The 17423-nt window shown below is 59.0% G+C and overlaps 2 protein-coding genes across 11 annotated transcripts in view; one reads left to right on the forward strand and one right to left on the reverse strand.

The window, feature by feature from the left end:
- RAD54L2 (RAD54 like 2 (S. cerevisiae)) overlaps positions 1–8954 on the reverse strand; it is a 60008-nt gene extending 51054 nt beyond the window's left edge. Inside the window, exons 1-5 of one of the 10 annotated variants that reach the window (XM_021409386.1) lie at positions 8772–8954; positions 7476–7542; positions 6862–6982; positions 6558–6695; positions 6271–6393 (exon numbers count right to left, since the gene is read on the reverse strand). The gene's annotated coding sequence lies outside the window, so the exon portion shown is untranslated. Of the gene's footprint in view, positions 1–3081; positions 3244–3647; positions 3670–5401; positions 5584–6270; positions 6696–6861; positions 6983–7475; positions 7543–8771 lie in introns of those variants that run through there. The other 9 variants (XM_021409399.1, XM_021409390.1, XM_021409389.1 and 6 more) reach the window with 9 other exon arrangements.
- On the forward strand, positions 8255–15985 carry LOC110404871 (maestro heat-like repeat-containing protein family member 6). Its single transcript, XM_021409639.1, has 23 exons — positions 8255–8821; positions 8909–9020; positions 9985–10204; positions 10306–10428; positions 10685–10764; positions 10892–11012; positions 11127–11213; positions 11485–11589; positions 11733–11913; positions 11998–12107; positions 12328–12477; positions 12626–12780; positions 12879–13026; positions 13237–13415; positions 13498–13635; positions 13800–13914; positions 14053–14190; positions 14376–14552; positions 14694–14849; positions 15025–15126; positions 15199–15304; positions 15385–15444; positions 15602–15985. The coding sequence occupies exons 2-23, from the start codon at positions 8947–8949 to the stop codon at positions 15775–15777; spliced, it is 2901 nt and encodes a 966-aa protein (XP_021265314.1). The 5' UTR covers positions 8255–8821; positions 8909–8946; the 3' UTR covers positions 15778–15985.

Raw genomic sequence — 17423 nt, forward strand, 5'->3', positions numbered from 1 at the left:
ACCATCTTTAATTGCTTTTAGAAGTTCAATGCCTTTCCTCAGTCTCTCCTTACATAACATGTGTTGCTTTACACGTTAGGCCTTCATCAAAGCCCTCCTCATTCAGCACAAGTTTGAATGTATCTGTGACACCAGAAAGCACTTGGCTACGCTGAGCTATACCGACGTAGATTCATTCACCCCTTCCCTGTTTCCACACTCCAATTCACAGACATACCTGCAGAACGGCAGCTCTGGGACATCGCCCTGACTACCTGCACAGCAACGTGAGCGCGCTGAAAGTGCCGTTATCGCATCTAAGTGCTGTCATACCTTTTAGTTTTTCCTCCTTCGAGGCAATTCTGGCTACCTTCAAACCACCACAAGGCTTCCGGAGGTGTCAGGCTGACCCCTAGTCGGGCATTCACACTGACTGAGCAAGAACAAAATTCAAATTATCACTGCTGCTCCACGATTACAATAGCACTGAATGAGTCTCGCTCTCAGGACTAAGCTGACATTCCGCTCTTTAACGTCAGACATAAAACTGAATCAATGGCGCGCCTGACCTTCAAGGAGCTCTAAAAACCTATTTTCCATGCTTTGAGGAACTCATCAAATCCACAGCTCGGTGCGATTTAGATCCGTGTGGCTGAAAATGTGTTTTTCCATGCCTTCCTGGTTTTCCAAAACTTGTTTCAACTTCAGACATGCTTATCCTGCCGGCAGGTGCGTGCTGCCAGCATTAGCTGGTTACTGCAGATGAAGCATCGATCAGCTGTAATTCATTACTCAGAATGAGGAGGCACCGGCCTCTTGCTTTAAAGGCACGACGACTGAAACAAAGGAACACCACGACGCCTGCGCCCAGCCAAGCTCTGAAGCTGCCCCCAGCCACTTCTGTCCCCACAGGTACCTGGCATTCCACCCCACGCCACGCCACGCCAAACCATTCCATCCTTCTCGCTTCTCAAACAAATTGTCTTACTTTGCATGTCCCCTTCACCTTTAAGACTCCGTTCCTTAACAACCATAGAACACAAGAGAAGTAAACTGCATGTTTCCAAATGGTATGTGACTGCTGCGGGGGCTAAACTCAACAGGATTACGTTTAAAATAAGAAACTCGGTTAGCAGAGAATATTTATCCTGCGGGGTATTATCTCCCCAAAACTTCCGAACACTTGCAGGAAACAAGCTCAAAGAAGTGACAAAAGCATCACTGCGCTGCTACTCGCTGCAATATGTTCCATTTAATTCATACCTATGGACAACGTTACTTGAAAACACCTCCTGTATCACAACGCGCTTCCATTCCGGCTTTGCACTTGGTCGAATGAGACGCGGCTCGGTACTCATGCGGCCACTCCCTTCTCCTGTCTCAGTAACCTGATCACATCGCACAGAAGCATTTGAAACAATGCCATTTTGAGAAAGGCAAAGCACGGGCTGTCCTGGAGGCACGGCCAGCCGGGGATGTGTGGGGGCACAGCAGCCAGTCACCACCACCACCAGAAAGCCGGGGGGAAAGGGCAGGCAAGCTGCCGCTCAGAGGTGCAAAACATGTTGTTTGATGCATGTGTGTGCATCTGCACAAGCGCGTGCATGACTGAGGCTCTCTTTGGAGCTGCACGGCCATGTGCACGTGCATACGACGTGCCTCCATACGCACGCATACGTGCACACAAACAAAGCAGCACGAATGGTGGGCAGCACGCTGAACGTGAGTCAGCAGTGCGCCCTGGCAGCGATGCGGGCTAACAGCATGCTGGGCTCCATTGGTGGGAGCACGGCCCCATCCCCTCCTTTCACTTCCATCAGGAACACCACGAGCAGCTTTGATGCCCCAGTACTGCAAAGACACAGCGAGTTCAGCGGGGGCTTCCCAGGCGCTCACGTCAGAGGCACTGCTATGGGAGGAGAGGTGTGAGCGCTGGGGCTGCACGCAGGAGGACACAAAGCAGTGCTCCAACTGCAGCAGCAGAGGCTGTGACCTGACCTCAAGGAAAGGCTGATCCTCGGCAGGTTCGTCACAGCCTGGGGCAGGGGCACAGAGACAAATCTTTGTCTTTGGAGGGTTTCAGCCCCAAGGGAAGAAAGAAAAGCTGAACCCGGTGCTGCTGTGCTTGGCGTAGCGGACTGAGCTGCGCACACCTGAGATCCCTCCTGACCTGGATTAATGCCGTGACACCGACTTGGATTCCAGAGAGCACTATCACAGCCTGCTACAATTTTTTTTTATCAGATTATAACCTTTCAGCTCTTCACCGAGGCAGAAAACACAGGGTTCGGTTCTCCTCAGAGCACACCGTGTTCCAGATCAGGAGCTGCACTACTCTCCAGTACAAAAACTGGAATTTGGACAGATTAGTGGGACGCAGACGTTACCGATAACCGAGGTGTAGAACAAGGGGAGTATGGGGACCACACATTCAACTGATATCAGGGGAAAAGGTGGTATTTGGTCACAGACAGAAAAGATTGAATGCTACATCCACATCTGCTCTTCCTTAAAACGGCAACTGTGTTTTCCTTGGGAATCTCACATTCAGCACCCACCATTAACGAACAAGCCCCACATGCTGATGCTGATAAGACCTCAGGATAAAAGGCTGCACTGTTCACTCTGTGTACTTGAGACGTATAGCTTCATATCTGAGGAAGAAAGCAGCCTCACTCAACAAACCGAGGCCGCATCAGAGCTCGCTCAGAAGCCCAGCATGGGCAGAGCAGGCTGTTTTGTTTTTGTCCCTCTGCTGGACACTACTGCCCCTAGAGCAGCACTACCAAAACAAAGGCTGTTTATTCTGAACTAATTGATTTTGCATCGAAGCAGACAGAGGGCTCCATGGCCCATTCCTGGAGCTGGGGAGGGACAGAACCGCCGGCTCAGAGCCTATGGGCCAAGCAAGTATTTGCCAGGCACAGCGCTTGGGTAACTCTGTGAAGAATACCCAGCGTTAAAATAAAAAAACAAGATTACAAAGACAAGTAGAGGTGTTCGCTAACATCTCAACATCTTTGTCAGCACAAAAAGAGCTCCCGTCTTCTAAAGACTTTTTCAGCAATAAAGATTCCACAGCCGCACACAGACAAACCCTACCGAGAACTTCGGCAGCCCTCGCTTCGTACAGATGGATGGAGGAGCGGGCGTGGGAACCGGGGGGAACGTGCCCGCTGCCACAGCCGGGAGCACTCAGACCAGAAGCAGCAGGAGCGATCCCGAGGCGCTTCAATGGAGGAAGCGAGGGAGCCAGCCCCGAGCCAACCGGGCCCTCCCCTCCGGAGCTCCCCAGCGCGCACCGCAGCCGCACCGTTACGGCCGCGCCCCGGGTCCAGCCCCGCGGGCAGCGCTCCTCGGACAGCGCACAGCCCCGCTCGCAGCACGGGGGGCGGCCGCGGCTCCCCGAGGCCCCACCCCCGCTTAGGCCCCGACCGGCGCCGCGCCCCGGGGGATGCTGCCAGGGGAGAGCCGCGCCGGCCCCGGCCCGGGTGGGGGCTGCGGCCTCGGCCCCGCTCCCCGCCACCCCCGGGCCCGCGGGGCGGAGCGGGGCGGGGCGGAGCGGGCGGCTCTCCGCCGGTTCGACCCCCCCCCCACGCACACACACAAACACACACCCCCACCCCGCGGCCTTCCCGGCCCGCTCCCAGCGCGGCGGCGGCTCTCACCTCGGCGGGGGGGCGGGCCGGGGGGGCTGCGGGCCGCGGGGGGCCCTTAGAGCTGGCACCCGCCCGCCCGCCTGCCTCCGTGCCGGCCTCGGCGCTCAGCCGCCGCTCGGGAGCCGCATCGCACAGCGTCCGGTCGCGCGCTCCCCCGGGCAGCAACAGGCGCCTCCGCCGCAAAGGTTCCGCGGGGCGCAGAAAGGTTCCCCCTCGGCGCGGGGGGCGGAGGGCGGCGGCCGACCCCGGGGAGCGGCCCCGGGAGCTGCCCCTCCGCCCGGAGCTGGCGGCCCAACCAAGCCCAGGCTGCCAGGGCCCCTCCGCGGCCTCGGGCACCTCCAGGGATGGGGCACCCACAGCTCTGGGCGGCAGTGCCGGCACCTCACCGCCCACAAAGCTCCTCGTTCACCTCCGTTCTTCCTCCTTTCACAAGCCAACCAGTTTGCTACTTACTGCTGTGAAAAGCAGGTTTCCTATGGAGGACATCGCTGTGAAATATCCGGGTGAAAAGAGAGCCCTCCCAAAGCAAGGAAGTTAACCTAATGGTTCTGGGTGGGCTCAGTGGTTCTTTATCAACAACAAGACGATGCGATCGAGTGCACCTTCAGCACGTCTGCGGGTTACACCGAGCTGAGTGGTGCAGTTGATACAACAGAAGGGATGCCGTCCACAGGGACCTGGGCAGGCTCGAGAAGTGGACACGAGAGCCTAAGGAGGTTCAGCAAGGCCAAAGGCAAGGTGTTGTACTTGGGGCAATCCCAGATGTGAGTACAGAGTGGGAGAAGAACTTGAGAGCAGCCCTGCAGAGAAGGATGCAGGTGTCCTGAGGGACGAGAAGCTGGACATGAGCCAGCGGTGCGCGCTTGCAGCCCGGAAGGCCGACAGCATCCTGGGCTGCACCAACAGAGGGGGGCAGCGGGCAGGGAGGGGATCGTCCCCCTCTGCTCTGCCCTCGTGAGGCACCACCTGGGGCACCGTCTCCGGGCCTGGGACCCCCAGCACAGGAGGGATGTGGGGCTGTTGGAGTGGGTCCATGAAGATGCTCAGGGGGCAGGAGCACCTCTCCTATGGAGACAGGCTGAGGGAGCTGGGGGTGTTCAGCATGCAGAAGAAAAGGCTCTGGGGAGACCTCACTGTGGCCTTCCAGTACTTGAGGGGAGCTTACAAGCAGGAAGGGGACTGATTTTTAACACAGTCTGATAATGACAGGACATGGGAGAATGGCTTTAAACTACAAGAAGGGAGATCTAGGTGAGATGGTAGGGATAAATTCTTCCCTCAGAGGGCTGCGAGGCGCTGGCACTGCTGCCCAGAGCTGTGGGTGCCTATCCCTGGAGGTGCCCCAGGCCATGGAGGGGCCCTGGGCAGCCTGAGCTGGGGGGCAGCCAGCCCATGGCAGGAGTGGGGTTGGAGCTCAATGATCTTTCAGATCCCCTCCAACCTAAGCCATTCTATGATTCTATGTTTCCCATCGAACTTGACTGGAGCAGCTATCCACACAGCTCTGCAAGTCCCTGCACAGCCCTTCATACAGAATCCACCATCACCACAAGTGCTAGAGAGACAACTTGGTGTGGTTCCCTGGGCCAGCAGCTGACCACAGCTGAAGGCCTGGTTGATACAGGACAGCAGCATGCCCCCTGCCCCTGCCTTACAGCCTTTGCCTTGAGCAACTACCTAGCTGCATAATAATAATGCAAATACTGCTAGCTGCAGTAGGCTTTGCACTGAGCTGAGTGGGCCCCCACACATGGGGAAATCCCCTTAGCTGGATGTTTGGGAACACCAAAGCAGAGGGATGCGCAGCACTGCTCCTGTTCCTCCACCAGGCTCCAGCTCCAATCTGACGTGGTTCCTCTAGTCCCAGGGCCGACACAGTCCGTCTGGCTCTTGAGAACCCAAGCAATGCGCAGGCCCAAGGGGAGATCCATAAGGTCCATAAAGCAGATCACTTCCTCTCTGACTTCTCATGCCACAGCTGTACACCAACATGCAGGGAGTCGTGGTGTGAGCAAAACCAGGTCATTTTCCATCTGGGTCCCAGCCGCTCTCCAGCACCCCCACGGCACCAGCACACCCAAGGAACAGCAGGGCCTTGCTTCTAGGCACAGACGGAGCTGATGAATATCCCACAACTTACACTCAGCCCCAGAAGTGCAAGGCAGCCACTATCTCAGTACAAGAAAAGCCGTCAGATTTGCAAGCAACAGCTTTACCCTCTGCTCTCTGTAAATGTTCGTGTCACTTACAGTCTGAATTGTGTTCCTATGTCCTGTGAGTTACAGGGATTAGGAGCTGTAGAGGTCATTTGTACAGTTCCTCTTCCTGAGGTTTCTACAGCTTAACGGACAGGAAGCATTGCTGGTGAGCATCCACTTTCTGACGATCTGCCCCAAATCTCTCCACCTTCCCTTTGTGCTGTTTTGTCCTCCAATCACTCTCAATTAACAGTACAAAAATAAAACAGATGTCATCCAGCCTTCCTAAGCTGCACATGCATTATTCATTGACATACCCTAATTGACTCTCATAACCACGAGCACTTCCGCACTTGGCTATGTCATTCTTGTCCAGCAGAGCCCAATTTATGAAATTCCAAGGTGCTTTGGGAGAGGTGCTCTCAAAGCCCTACCTTTCACAGCCCTTCTGCTCAAAGCTCCAATTTAGATCTCAATACACGGAGTTGACAGGCCCTGGTTTCACATCCAGATGAAAGTGTCCATCAAGTAACTCTGCTGCAGTGATGCTCAGCGTCCTGAAAAGGAGACTTGCCCTGTTGTAAATACTCTGTGTTCTCTTCCCACACATCTCTTGAACCTATTTACTGTGCCACAGGTAGGAACACTGTGAAAGGTGCCTCAGGAGAATGACGTGTCCCATCAACCTCAGCTTTCCCTTCAGGCTTGGCCAAGGACATACCATGGAGCCTCATCTCAGAGATGAGAGAGCTGAAATTACAGGGGCTCCATTTCACAGACCAGCATCGCAGCTTTCAGCCTGGATTTCACTCTGCACCTCAACAGCCATCCTGCTGCCTTCTCCTTTCCCCATGAGACACTGGAGAAGATAAAGCAGGAAGTTTTGTGGTAGACAAGTGACAGGTAATTGTTACCTGAAAAAGCCCGAACTCTGCACGCGAGGCTCTGAACTACACCTGCCCAGGGAAGATTCAGTGATGTATTTAAAGAAAGGAAAGTAAGGAATTTAAGAACTAATGCCATACCTTCTTAGAAAAGGTCATCCAGCTACTCCTGGCAATCCCCACAGCAGGGAACCTAGCTCAATCAGGGCTCACACTGCTCAGCCACCTCCTGCAAGGACCATGAGATCAGCAGCAACGTCCCCTGCAGAGCACAGAAAGCTCAGACATCCCCCTGACAGGGGCAAAGCTAATGCTGCAGCTCCACTTCGCTGCATCACTGCATTACCTGTGAAAATCCACTAGCAAATTCCCAGCAAGTTCCAAGAAAAAAGCTGGGAAGTTATGCAATTTTCTTCTTGTTCTGCTTTGCCAGGATGAAAGGCAGTAAAGTAACTGAGCATTAAGCAAGCTAAGCACAGCCTTACAAGAAGACATTACCATATTATTGCCTGCACGCTTCTGAAGCCAGTCTGGAAAACTAACCCTCTGCCTCCCAGGCACAGCTCTCTCCTTTCTTAAGCCCTCCTCCCAGCCTGCTGCTTACTGCAGGTGCAACAAGGTGAACCAAACATGCCCACCCCAACCACCCCCCCCAAAATGCATCGACCCTTTCCTGGCCTGTGCGATCCTTCTTCACCCCAGGACATTTCATTCAGCACAAGAGGAGGGTACAGGGCAAAAAGTCATGTCCTCACCTTCCTCAGTGGAAAATAAGCCCTGTGGCTGGGCAGGACTGCTCTGCTCCCTGTGCTGCTTTGGAAGCTGCAAGGAGAAGGCACCACAGGGTTAGTCTTCATTGCAGATGGTTCTTGGCTTGTCCTTAAGGGAGACATGACCCGATTTTTGGCACTCCAAAGAGACCGTGTGACCTCGCTGTACCACAGGAGCAGCTGGGACACAGAGCTGGTGGAGACCAACGTCTGCTTTGCTTCTGTCTACAGCTAGCTCTACTTTTTTTTTGGCACTGTTTTGACTTTTTCGTCAAGAGCACTTGTCCAGAGCCCAGCCCCGCCTGCTCTCGCGGCTCTGCCAGCTGCTGCTGCTGCTCTGTCCCCTGTTTGCTCCTCTCTGGGGTTGAGGTTGTTGGCCCCCACCCTCGGTTTGTCTGCTGGGGACAACTCTCTGGGGTTAGCACTGGACCTGGTGCAGGATGGCTACAGAACAGCCAGAAACAGTGAACTCTCATTGGGTTCAGTGAAGCTTCTCTGCTATTCTTGCTTCACAACTGCACTTCCATCAGCAGTAGAGATGAAAGTAATCGTAGTAATGGCAGAGATTGGTGTACTCAAGATCCACAGCGCATCGTGCTCTACCATCCCGTTATACCCTGTGTTTGGGAAAGGATCTTCGCAGCACAGCTAGCCCTGCTTCCTCAGTGGCTAATTAGGAACATTGGAATTGCATACATGGAGGAGATCATCCCTAGGCTGCCTGTATGCATAAAGTGGGAATCAACATGAACGTGTTAACACATTCCCCTGCATGGTTGGAGCCCTGGCTGGGGTGACTTTCCTGCTCAAACACAGCACAACCTGGGCAGCCGGGCTGTGGCAGGGAGGAGGGAAGGACAATGGATTCCACGGGCTGGGCAATTAGTTTTTGAGCTGCTGTTTGCAGATCAGAAAAGCAGTTAAGGTGACAAGACGCGTGCCAGAAGATCTTTGGGAACTGCACAGCATTCACTTTCAGACGCTACCAAAGGGTTATGAAACATCGGATGGTTACTTTTTATTTAATAGTCCAGGGACGGGGACATGTGTTCAGCATGGGAGTGTGGGACTCAGAACCTTCCCATTCTGCAGCCCACACCCACGGTGGTGGATTGTTACGGGTGGCTGAACCTGTAAGCACTGTGAGGTACGAGGAGAGCAAAGAAGAACCACAAAAGAGACAGAAGAAGTCAGGGAAGGCTCGGAACTGCAGCTGTGGAGTGCTAGAATTCGGCAACTGAATAACGGGAGAGACGTCCACCCGGACAAGCTTGCATGTACCTGCCAAGAGCTTCCGTGGACGCGGCGATCCCAGTGTGCCTGGACAGGGGGTCAGAACCGGACGGGACACGGGGCTGAGGGCTGCAGCAGGACGTGGCAGCCCTCGTCGCTCCTTTGCACAACCGCTTGCTCCACAGGGGTGAAGAGGAGTGGCGGGGAAAGCTCTCCCACTTCCATGGATTCCCAGAAGATCGCCGGACAGAGCGGCATTTCTGAGCGTCAGCGCTATGCTCTCAGCTCTGCTGGGAGGTGAGTGCGAGGCAGGGACGCTGCCGGGCTCTTTTCCAGGGTGCTTTGATGTTATCGGGAGATCTGCGTACCTCACAGGTCATTGCAGGAGAATTGCGAAGCTCTTCAGCTGTTTCAGGCTGGAGATCTGTTCCGCAGCTCACACAAAGTTGCCTTTCTCAGTCATTTTCCTTTTTATTAGTCACATTTAACTAGTCCACAGCCTGGCTTGAAAACGGCTTGCGTGCAGCGCGGGCACGGAGCTCAGCAGTGGTGGACTGCCCGTCACCGGTGCTGGCATGAGGAGGAGATGGCTGCATTCCTGAGAGGGGCCTGGGACAGCAGTGCTTCCAGCAGTGCCCCACCGCCCAGCAGCTGAAGGGCTTCAGATGGGCTGAAGGGCCCCGAGCAGGACCCACAGACCCAGACACTGCAGTTGTGGCACAGGCACAGGGTGAAGTTGAGGGCTCCTTACAGACAAAACTGCCCACGGATGAGGATGGCCATAGGCCACGGCGGGGAGAAGGGAATGCTCTGCACCGCAGCAGGGCACGCAGCACGGCAGTGCCCCGACACTGCTAGGGCCTGTGGGGTTACTGCAGGCCCCTGGGCCTCTCTCCTCTGCAGGAGAGGTCCAGCCAAGCCTGCCTGCCCACTGCCAGGCAGCTCCCTGCAGCCTAGGCCCTCCCTGGCACCAGAACCAAAAGCTGGGGATCCAGAGTGGGGCTGGCACCAAGAGGCTGGGGTGGGCAGGGGGCTGGGGGCAGCTGGGGCAGGGGTGTCCATCTGCAGGCCCTCATTGGGACCCCTGGGCAGTGTTGGGGACCCACAGCAGGGCTGGGGGGGTCTGGGGAAAGAGGAGGGGTCCTGGGGGGGCCGGGGCTGTGCACAGCGATGGGACATCCCTGCCCTGTCACTGTGGGCCTTGCCACATTAAGACAGGGCTGGAGCAGGAGCCACACCTGCTGCTGTTCCCTTGCTGCAGGATGGAACAGAGACCCCAGAGCCAACCCCAAGGGGCCTGGGCAGAGAGGCCTAGGACACCCTGCACCCCCAGGCCCCAGCAGGGGCCTGAGGAAGTGTGTGAGGTGCAGCCCCTGCAGGTGCCCTCGGGCTCAGGTGAGGGTCCTTCTGCCAACATCGTGTCACCACAGGAGGAGGATCCCCTGAGCTTCATCCGCGCCTGCTGCATGCGCAGACCCCAGGTAGCGGGCACTCTGTGTTTCCCTGGCTGCCCTTGCCCGGCCATGCCCAGAGGGTGCTGGGGTGCTGATGCTGTCACCTGTCCCTCCCCTCCCTGTCTCAGGCAGAGGCACACAAGCTGAGCTTTCTGGCCTCCATCCGTGCTGTCTGCAAAGCTGCCCTCGAGGACCGCAGTGCATACTACGGGCTGTGTGTCTGCCCGCTGGAGGTGGCACAGTGCATTGAAGTAAGGGGAGCACCCCAGGGCCAGGCGGTGGGTACGGCCCTTCCCACTGTGGGGTCACTGGGGAGCCCCGGGAGCCAGGGGGTGCTGGGATGGGGTGCCCGGGTTCTGCCCACTGAGCAGGGCACACTGCCCCATTCCATCCCATCCCATCCCGTCCTGTCCCGTCCCGTCCTGTCCCATCCCATCCCATCCCATCCCATCCCATCCCATCCCATCCCATCCCATCCCATCCCATCCCATCCTGCCATGCCCTCAGGAGCTGCTGCAGGAGGAGCCCGCTGAGCGCCTGGACACGGAGCTGCGGCAGCAGGCCCTGAGCGCCATCGCCGCCATGAGGTACTGCCCAGCCCAGCTTTGGCTGCTGTGGTGGCACTGGTCCCAACTAGGGGCCCTGAGCGGGGCAGGCAGCGGGGCACAGGGTGCCGAGCAGTGCCTCACGCCTCTGCCCTCTCTCCCCTCTCAGCTGCGCGCGGCTGCTTCCAGAGGAGCGGAAGAGCGGCCTCCTGCGCGCCTGCCTCGGCAGCATCCTGCACCTCCCTCGCCACGAGGACGCGAAGGACCACAACACTGCACTCTGCACAGAGGTGCGCACGGGCCGGGCCCTGGGGACGCTTCCCGGGCAGCACCACCCGGGATGCCCCTCTGTTGCCAGCAGGACGCGGCAGGGAAGGCCGCCCTGAGCCCTGTCCTCCTTGCAGACCATGGAAGCCCTGCACCAACTGCTGCAGGTGCTGGTGGGCAGCGCCGGCGCCTCTGTCCTCCTGGAGCTGCAGAACATCTTGGAGGTCTGGCTGCGGCAAGGCTGGGATTTGTGGGCACGGTTCGAGGCCGTGAAGGAGGGAGCCACGCGAGGTGCCCCCAGGGCCCGCTGCAGGCAGGGGGTGCTGGCCCGAGGCCGGCCCTTGCGGGGTCAGAGGGATGGGTGGGGAGCAGCGGGAAGGTGGCAAGGCTGCGGCAGGACAGGGACGCAACCACCAGCCCCCACTGCAGCTGGGGAGCGAGCGGAAGGACGAGTGCCCCGTGCCGTGGGCACACCGGCCGCTTTTCTCTCCGCAGCTCCTGCTGCCCTTCACCACGTGCCAGCTGGCGGCCGTGGAGGAGAGGGCCGTGGCGTGCATTGCCAGGCTGCTGGCCTTCAGCAACACCTGCTCCTTGCCCGAGGTAGGGAGCCCTGATGCGCACAGCTCCAGTGCCCCTGTCCTGGCTCCCCAGCCGGAGCCCACCTGTCTCCAGGCTTGCACAGAGCCTGGGCTGGGGCTCTGCTGCCCCGCTCAGCCGTGTGCCTCTGCTGCCTCTCCCCCCAGGTGTGCTCCTGCTTCACGGGAGCCGTGATGCTCCGGCATCGGTGCACGGAGAACCAACGTTTCCCCGTGCTGGGGAAGCTGGCCGGACACCTCATCCTGTGCTGCACCTCCACGGATGAGGCGACCAGAGATGAGGCGATGAAGGCTGTCCGTCAGCTTTTCATTTTCATCGCCTCCCAAAGTGAGAGGAGTGGAGTCAGGCCGGGTCCCTCCAGACCCCCAGGTGCCCAGGCCCCTCACTGACATTGTGTCCGCTCCTCTCCAGGAATGTGGCTGTGGCAGAAGGATCCCAAGAAGCCACAGCTCCGGGAGCGCGAGCAAACACTGCTCCACCAGCAGGTTTCCCAAGAGAACAGTGTCAGCAAAATCTTCGAGGTAAGAAGAGCAAACCCTGAGCCCACGGGAGAGCCCAGGCCTGCAGTGTCAGTAAGAGCGCAGGCGCTGTCCCCGAGCAGCCCTGGTGCCCGTAGGGCCCTCCTGCTCCATACCCCAGGAGTCACCCAGCCCAGCCCCAGCTCCCGGCTCTCCTGAGGCACCGGCACGGCCCAGCAGCTATGCGGGGGATGAATGGTTCCTCCTCTCCTTCCTCCCACAGATGTTTCTGAAATACCTTCAGTACCCCGAAAGGGTCAATGTTTTCCTCACGGCCATTGAGAGCATGACAGCGCCGAGCCTCCACAGCACCGAGCTGGCTGCCCACATGGTGGATGTGCTCGCGGCAGAGGCTCGCTTCCCTCCAGGGCAGGTGGGAACCTGCTGCTGCCCCAGCTCCAGCCCTCGGGGCTCTGTTCCTTCCCCGGCACTGGCACCGCGCTTGGCCGGCAGGCAGCAGTGGGGATGGCAGCAGGGCCCTGCTCTGGTGCCCTCCCATTCTCACGTGTGTGCCCCTCCAGGTGCGCAAGATCGTGAAGATGATCTACAGCAGCCTGCCTTCCATCAAAGCCGAGCTGGTTCTCGAAAGCCTGGGCAGGGCCCTGCTCGTGCTGGCCAACAAACACCCGAGAGAGATGGTTAGCAGCCTGCTGGGCTGCTCCCCCACTTGCACCAGGTACGGGGCCCACAGCCCTCAGGGCTCCTCTCCCCTCCCCACCCCACAGCTGTCAGCCAGGAGGGGACAGCTACGCTGACAGCCCTGGGGACCCGCAGTGTCGCCGTCACCATGTGGAGGGCAATGCTCTCGGAGCCCCCGGCCGTGGAGAAGGTGCTGCAGGAGCTGCTCCAAGTGCTCACAAACCATTCTCTGCAGCACGCATCCCCATCCGCTGGGGACAGGCCACGTGTCCTCGCCCTGGCCGTGAGTTCCTCACCCACCCAGCTGAGGCTGAGTCCCCGCTCCCCTTTCCTGTCCACCCCCAAGCCTTGCTGCTGCCCTGGGATGCACCCATAGACCTGCCTGGGGCTCTAGGGGTCTCCCTCCCCATTTGTCCCTCCATCCCCACACCTCTCGAGGTGAGCTGGAAACCTGGGGGATGAGACAAGGACGGTGTCCGGGTGCTTCCTGCAGGCAGCAAGGACCATCCCTGAGATATTCCAGCTGCCTCTCGTCCTGAAGGAGGCGGAGGCCATTTTCCCCCAGCTCTTCCTGGCCCTCCTCTTGCAAGCGTCCTTCACCGCGGAGCTGACGCTGCAGGAGGTGAAAATCTTCTGGGTGGAGCACCAGCAGGGCCAGCTCACTCCCATCAGGTGCCACATCCCCGTCCCCCCCCGTGCCCAGGGACCCGGTGCTGGGGCTCCCGCTGTGACTCGCACCGTTCTCCACCCGCAGGTCCGCGGTGTGGGCCTTGAAGCTGCTGCTCTGCAGCGTGGGCCTCCAGAGGCAGATGGAGGCCATTCAGGAGCGGGGCGGCTGGGACGCGCTTCTCAGCGCCGTGACCCACCTCCAGGGAGTGCAGGTGGTGGCCAGGTGAGAGCCCTTCCTTGTGGTGTCGGGGGGTTCCCCCGCTCTCAGACAAAGCGCTGCCACAGCACCAGAGCCTGCGGCCCCCGGGGCAATGTGAGAGCGGTGCACAGCCAGGAGAGCTGCGCCCGCCCGGCTCGGGGCTGATGGTGCCTTCTTGTCCCTGCCAGGGTGATGAGGGAGCTGCCTGGAGCTCTGCGTTCCCCCATCTTCCACCAGCTGGTTGAGCTGCTCAGCACCAAGTTCTGCTCCTGGGAGATGGTGGCCATGGTCTTCCTCGTCGAGGTGAGCGGAAGCAGCGAATGTGAGGCTGCGGGACCTCCGCACCAGCCCTGCTGCCCTAGGGCCAGGCCTGGCCGTGCCCTGCTGTCCTTGCCCCGAGCTGCTGGTGGGATCCAGCACTAAGAGCCACGTGCGTTGCAGATGCTGGAGCGTGTGGACCTCAACGAAGAGCTCCACCGCGTCGTGAGCCTCTTCAACAGCTGCGTGCAGAGCCAGAGCGTGGGTGTGCAGCAGCTGGTGCTCAGGGGCATCCTGCAGCTCAGCACGAGGCAGGACACGGTGAGCAGGGGCAGCTCTCTGCCCATCCCCTCGCTGCCCGCTGCCCTCGGGCTGTGCGGGACCGCCCTGCCTGCCAGCACCGCACCGTGCCACGGTGACAAGCCAGCAGGAGGCTGCTGCCGGAGCGGTTCTGCCCCGGCACTGGTCTCCGTTGTACCAAAAGAAAGGGGATGTTTTTCCCACAGGCGAGGAAAATGCTCGGCCTGCTGCCGTGCATCACGGAGCAGCTGCAGGACGCAGACAGCAGCGCCCGCACCGTGGCCCTGCCGGTGCTCAGCACCCTGCTGCGGCTCCTGGAGAGGGGGAAGCTCAGCCTCGTGGCTCTGGAGCTGGCCGGCAAGCTGCCGGCGCTCTTTGAGGACGTAAGGGGAGCAGGGAGCCCGGCTTGCTAGGGACGTGGCAGTCACCCCAGTGTGCCCATGTCCACTGCGCTGGGGGTGCTTGCCCTGCTCGCCGTGGGCTCGGAGCTGCCGGCGCTGACATCCTTCCCTCCTCCTCCGCAGGAGTCCGGCACGGTGCGGCAGCTCTCCATCCGCCTCTTCTTCGACACGCTGAGCTTTGTGGAGGGCAGAGAAAAGAAGAAGATGAGGAAGGAGGTGTACAGGAGCCTGGTCCCGTTGTATCTGCACCTGCACGATGAGGAAGAGAGCGTGGCCGAGGTGGGAATTGCGTTCATTTGGGGGAGGACGATGCTGCCCCCGTGGTGCCCCTAAACCCAGGGGTACCGCAGCCCACGGCGTCGGCCCCTGCTGCCGCATCCTCCCTGCTCTGGGCTCCGGGGGACGCGGGCTCTGCTGCTGCTTGGGCTGCGGCGGCATCTCAGCTGTTTGGCAGGCCTCCCAGAAAGCCTTCCTTGGTGCCGCGCGGTTCCTGCGCTGGAGGCGGCTGGAGCACCTGGTGCAGACGGCGCAGTTGTGGCAGATCGGCGAGTGCATGGTTCGCACATTGCCACAGCCCAGGACGGGGTCGGGGCCGCCCTGCGCTGACCCCGCGCTCTTCCCTCTCCAGCTGGCCGAGAGGAGGAAGAGTGCAGCGTGGGACTACCTGGGACAGAGCCTGCTCTACCTACAGAGCCCGCAGGAGCCCCTGTGCCGGGAGGCCGCGAGGTTCATCGGTGAGCCACGAGACTGACGATCCTCTGTCCCCGGCCCTTAATGCTGCACCCAGGTTGCTGATGGGGCTGTGTGTCACCAGGGCTCATTAGGCAGCACAAGAGGGATCAGCAGCAGGCTGAGAGAGAGAACATCTTGCAGGGTGAGCCAGGGAGTGGGATGTCGTGGCGGCCGGCAGGCGACATGCCTGTCCCCTGCTCCCTGCTGCTGGTGGGGAGAGCTGGGGTAACGGCTGGAGCAAGCTGGGCGCCCTGCAGGTACACAGCTGTCATCGTGCCTCTGCTCCTCTGTTATCTCAGGCCTTCACAGTGTGCTGCGAGACCACACTGGATCCGTCTCTTCGCAGTCCCTTCAGACAGCGCGGATCCTGACGGAAACAAGGCCACCACCACCATCAGGCTTCAGCTTTTGGCAGCTCTTCTCCAGGCTCCGCAGCGTGTGGACGTGGTGGCGCTCCTCCCAGGCAGACAGCTGAGCGCCCTGGAACGCTCCCGGCATCTCCTGCTCAGCTCTGCTCCTCGTGCATCTCCTCCTGCCTGCTGTTCAGCTCTGCTCCTCCGGCCTGCAAAACAGGCCAGCACTGGCCCAGCGCATGAGCCTGAAGCGCAGGGCTGTGCAAATCGGGCTTTGGCCATTAAAGAGGGAGGTCTGGGTAATAAAACAGCAGCTTTGGGTGCCCTAAAGTGATGCTTTGAGCTCTCAAAAGGGCAGCTTGATCCCCGAAAGAGACACTGAGCCCTAAATGTCAGGCTTTGGCCCCCAACATGCAGCTTGGGGCACTAGAAAGGAGGCTTTGAGCGCTGAAATGAGGCTTTGGGCCCTCAAAAGGGGGCTTGGGGCCATTAAGTAGATGTTGGGTCCTAAAAGAATGAGAACCAAGAATGGTTCTCTGAACCCAAAGCAGCAGCCTTGGTCCTACAGGGACACTGGGCACTCCAGAAGAGGCTCTGAGCACTACAGCAGTGTCTTTGGGCCTGCAAAAAAATGATGCAGTACCTGGAAAAAGGCTTTGTGCCCAGGAGATGATGGTCTGCGCCTCAACACGGGGCCTTAGCACTTAAAACTTGGGTCTCTGGACTCTCCACCTCAGGGCTGCATCCCCCAAACAGAGGCTTTGGGCCCTAAACTGCAGGCCTTGGCTCCTAGAAGGAGGATCTGGGAACTCAAAAAAAAGGGGGTTTCCTCTCAAAGAAGGCACTGGGAGCCTCAGAAGGTGGTTTTGCACCTTAAAATGAAACAGTGGGCCCTAAAACTAAAACGCTGCACCCTGAAAATGATAGCGTGGGCCATCCAAAGGAGAGTGTAAGCAATACAGTGACATCTTGGGATCTGAATCGGAGGCTCTGGGCCCTGACGACGAGGATTCAGTCACGAAAAAGGAAACCCTGAGCGCAAAACTTGAAGGTTTGAGGTGATCCAAGCACGTTTGGGTGCACCTGCCCTCCCAGGAGCTCTTGGCTCACCTCTGTGCATCTCTGCCTCAGCCCCACCATTGTGGTGGGCAGCCACCCTGTTTTTGCCAATGGAAGGCTGCTCCTTGCTGCTCTCAGAGAAGAAACCTCACAGGAGCAGCGACCGTTTGTATTCCAGCGCACACGCACCCCACTGCTGCTGCTCCTGGCCTAGCAGCCGTAGCTTTCAGCCAGAGGTTTGCTGCTTTTTCCCTTGCTAGAGAAATACAGGCTACAGGTTAGGGACACTCATACAGAAACACCACCTTTATGCTGATTTACTGTTGTTCCTAATGTCTTTAATGAGAATGTGTGGGTACCAACAGGTGTGGGCAATGGTGTACATTGTAATACTAAAGTCACTCATGAAATTAGGCAGAGGGGAGGCCTCATCGCTCCCTGTAACTCCCTGAAAGGAGGCTGGAGCGAGGTGGGGGTCATTCTTCTCTGCCTTTCCCGAGCTGGGCAGCTTTCAGGGCTGCAACCGCGGGGCTCTCTTCCCCCCAGCACCCAGCCCATTCCTTCCTCCCCGCGGCCCGCTTCAGGCTGAGCTGGGTTCTGGCCCCGACTCCAGCGGGGCGCAACGTTCCCAACGCACAACATGGCGGAGGCCAGGCTGGCGGGTGCTACTACCTCGATCTCTAAACTTGCTTTACTAATGATAAGGAAA

The sequence above is a fragment of the Numida meleagris genome, chromosome 11 (assembly GCF_002078875.1).
Source record: "Numida meleagris isolate 19003 breed g44 Domestic line chromosome 11, NumMel1.0, whole genome shotgun sequence".
Classification (NCBI taxonomy): Eukaryota; Metazoa; Chordata; class Aves; order Galliformes; family Numididae; genus Numida; species Numida meleagris.

What these genes read in the sequence shown, in the direction of transcription:
- LOC110404871 (XM_021409639.1), top strand. Translation starts at nt 8,947, where the DNA reads ATGGATTCCCAGAAGATCGCCGGACAGAGCGGCATTTCTGAGCGTCAG. An exon ending in GCTCTCAGCTCTGCTGGGAG is followed by an intron (nt 9,021 to 9,984) that starts GTGAGTGCGAGG and finishes CCCTTGCTGCAG; the next exon opens with GATGGAACAGAGACCCCAGA. An exon ending in GGAGTGCAGGTGGTGGCCAG is followed by an intron (nt 13,636 to 13,799) that starts GTGAGAGCCCTT and finishes TGTCCCTGCCAG; the next exon opens with GGTGATGAGGGAGCTGCCTG.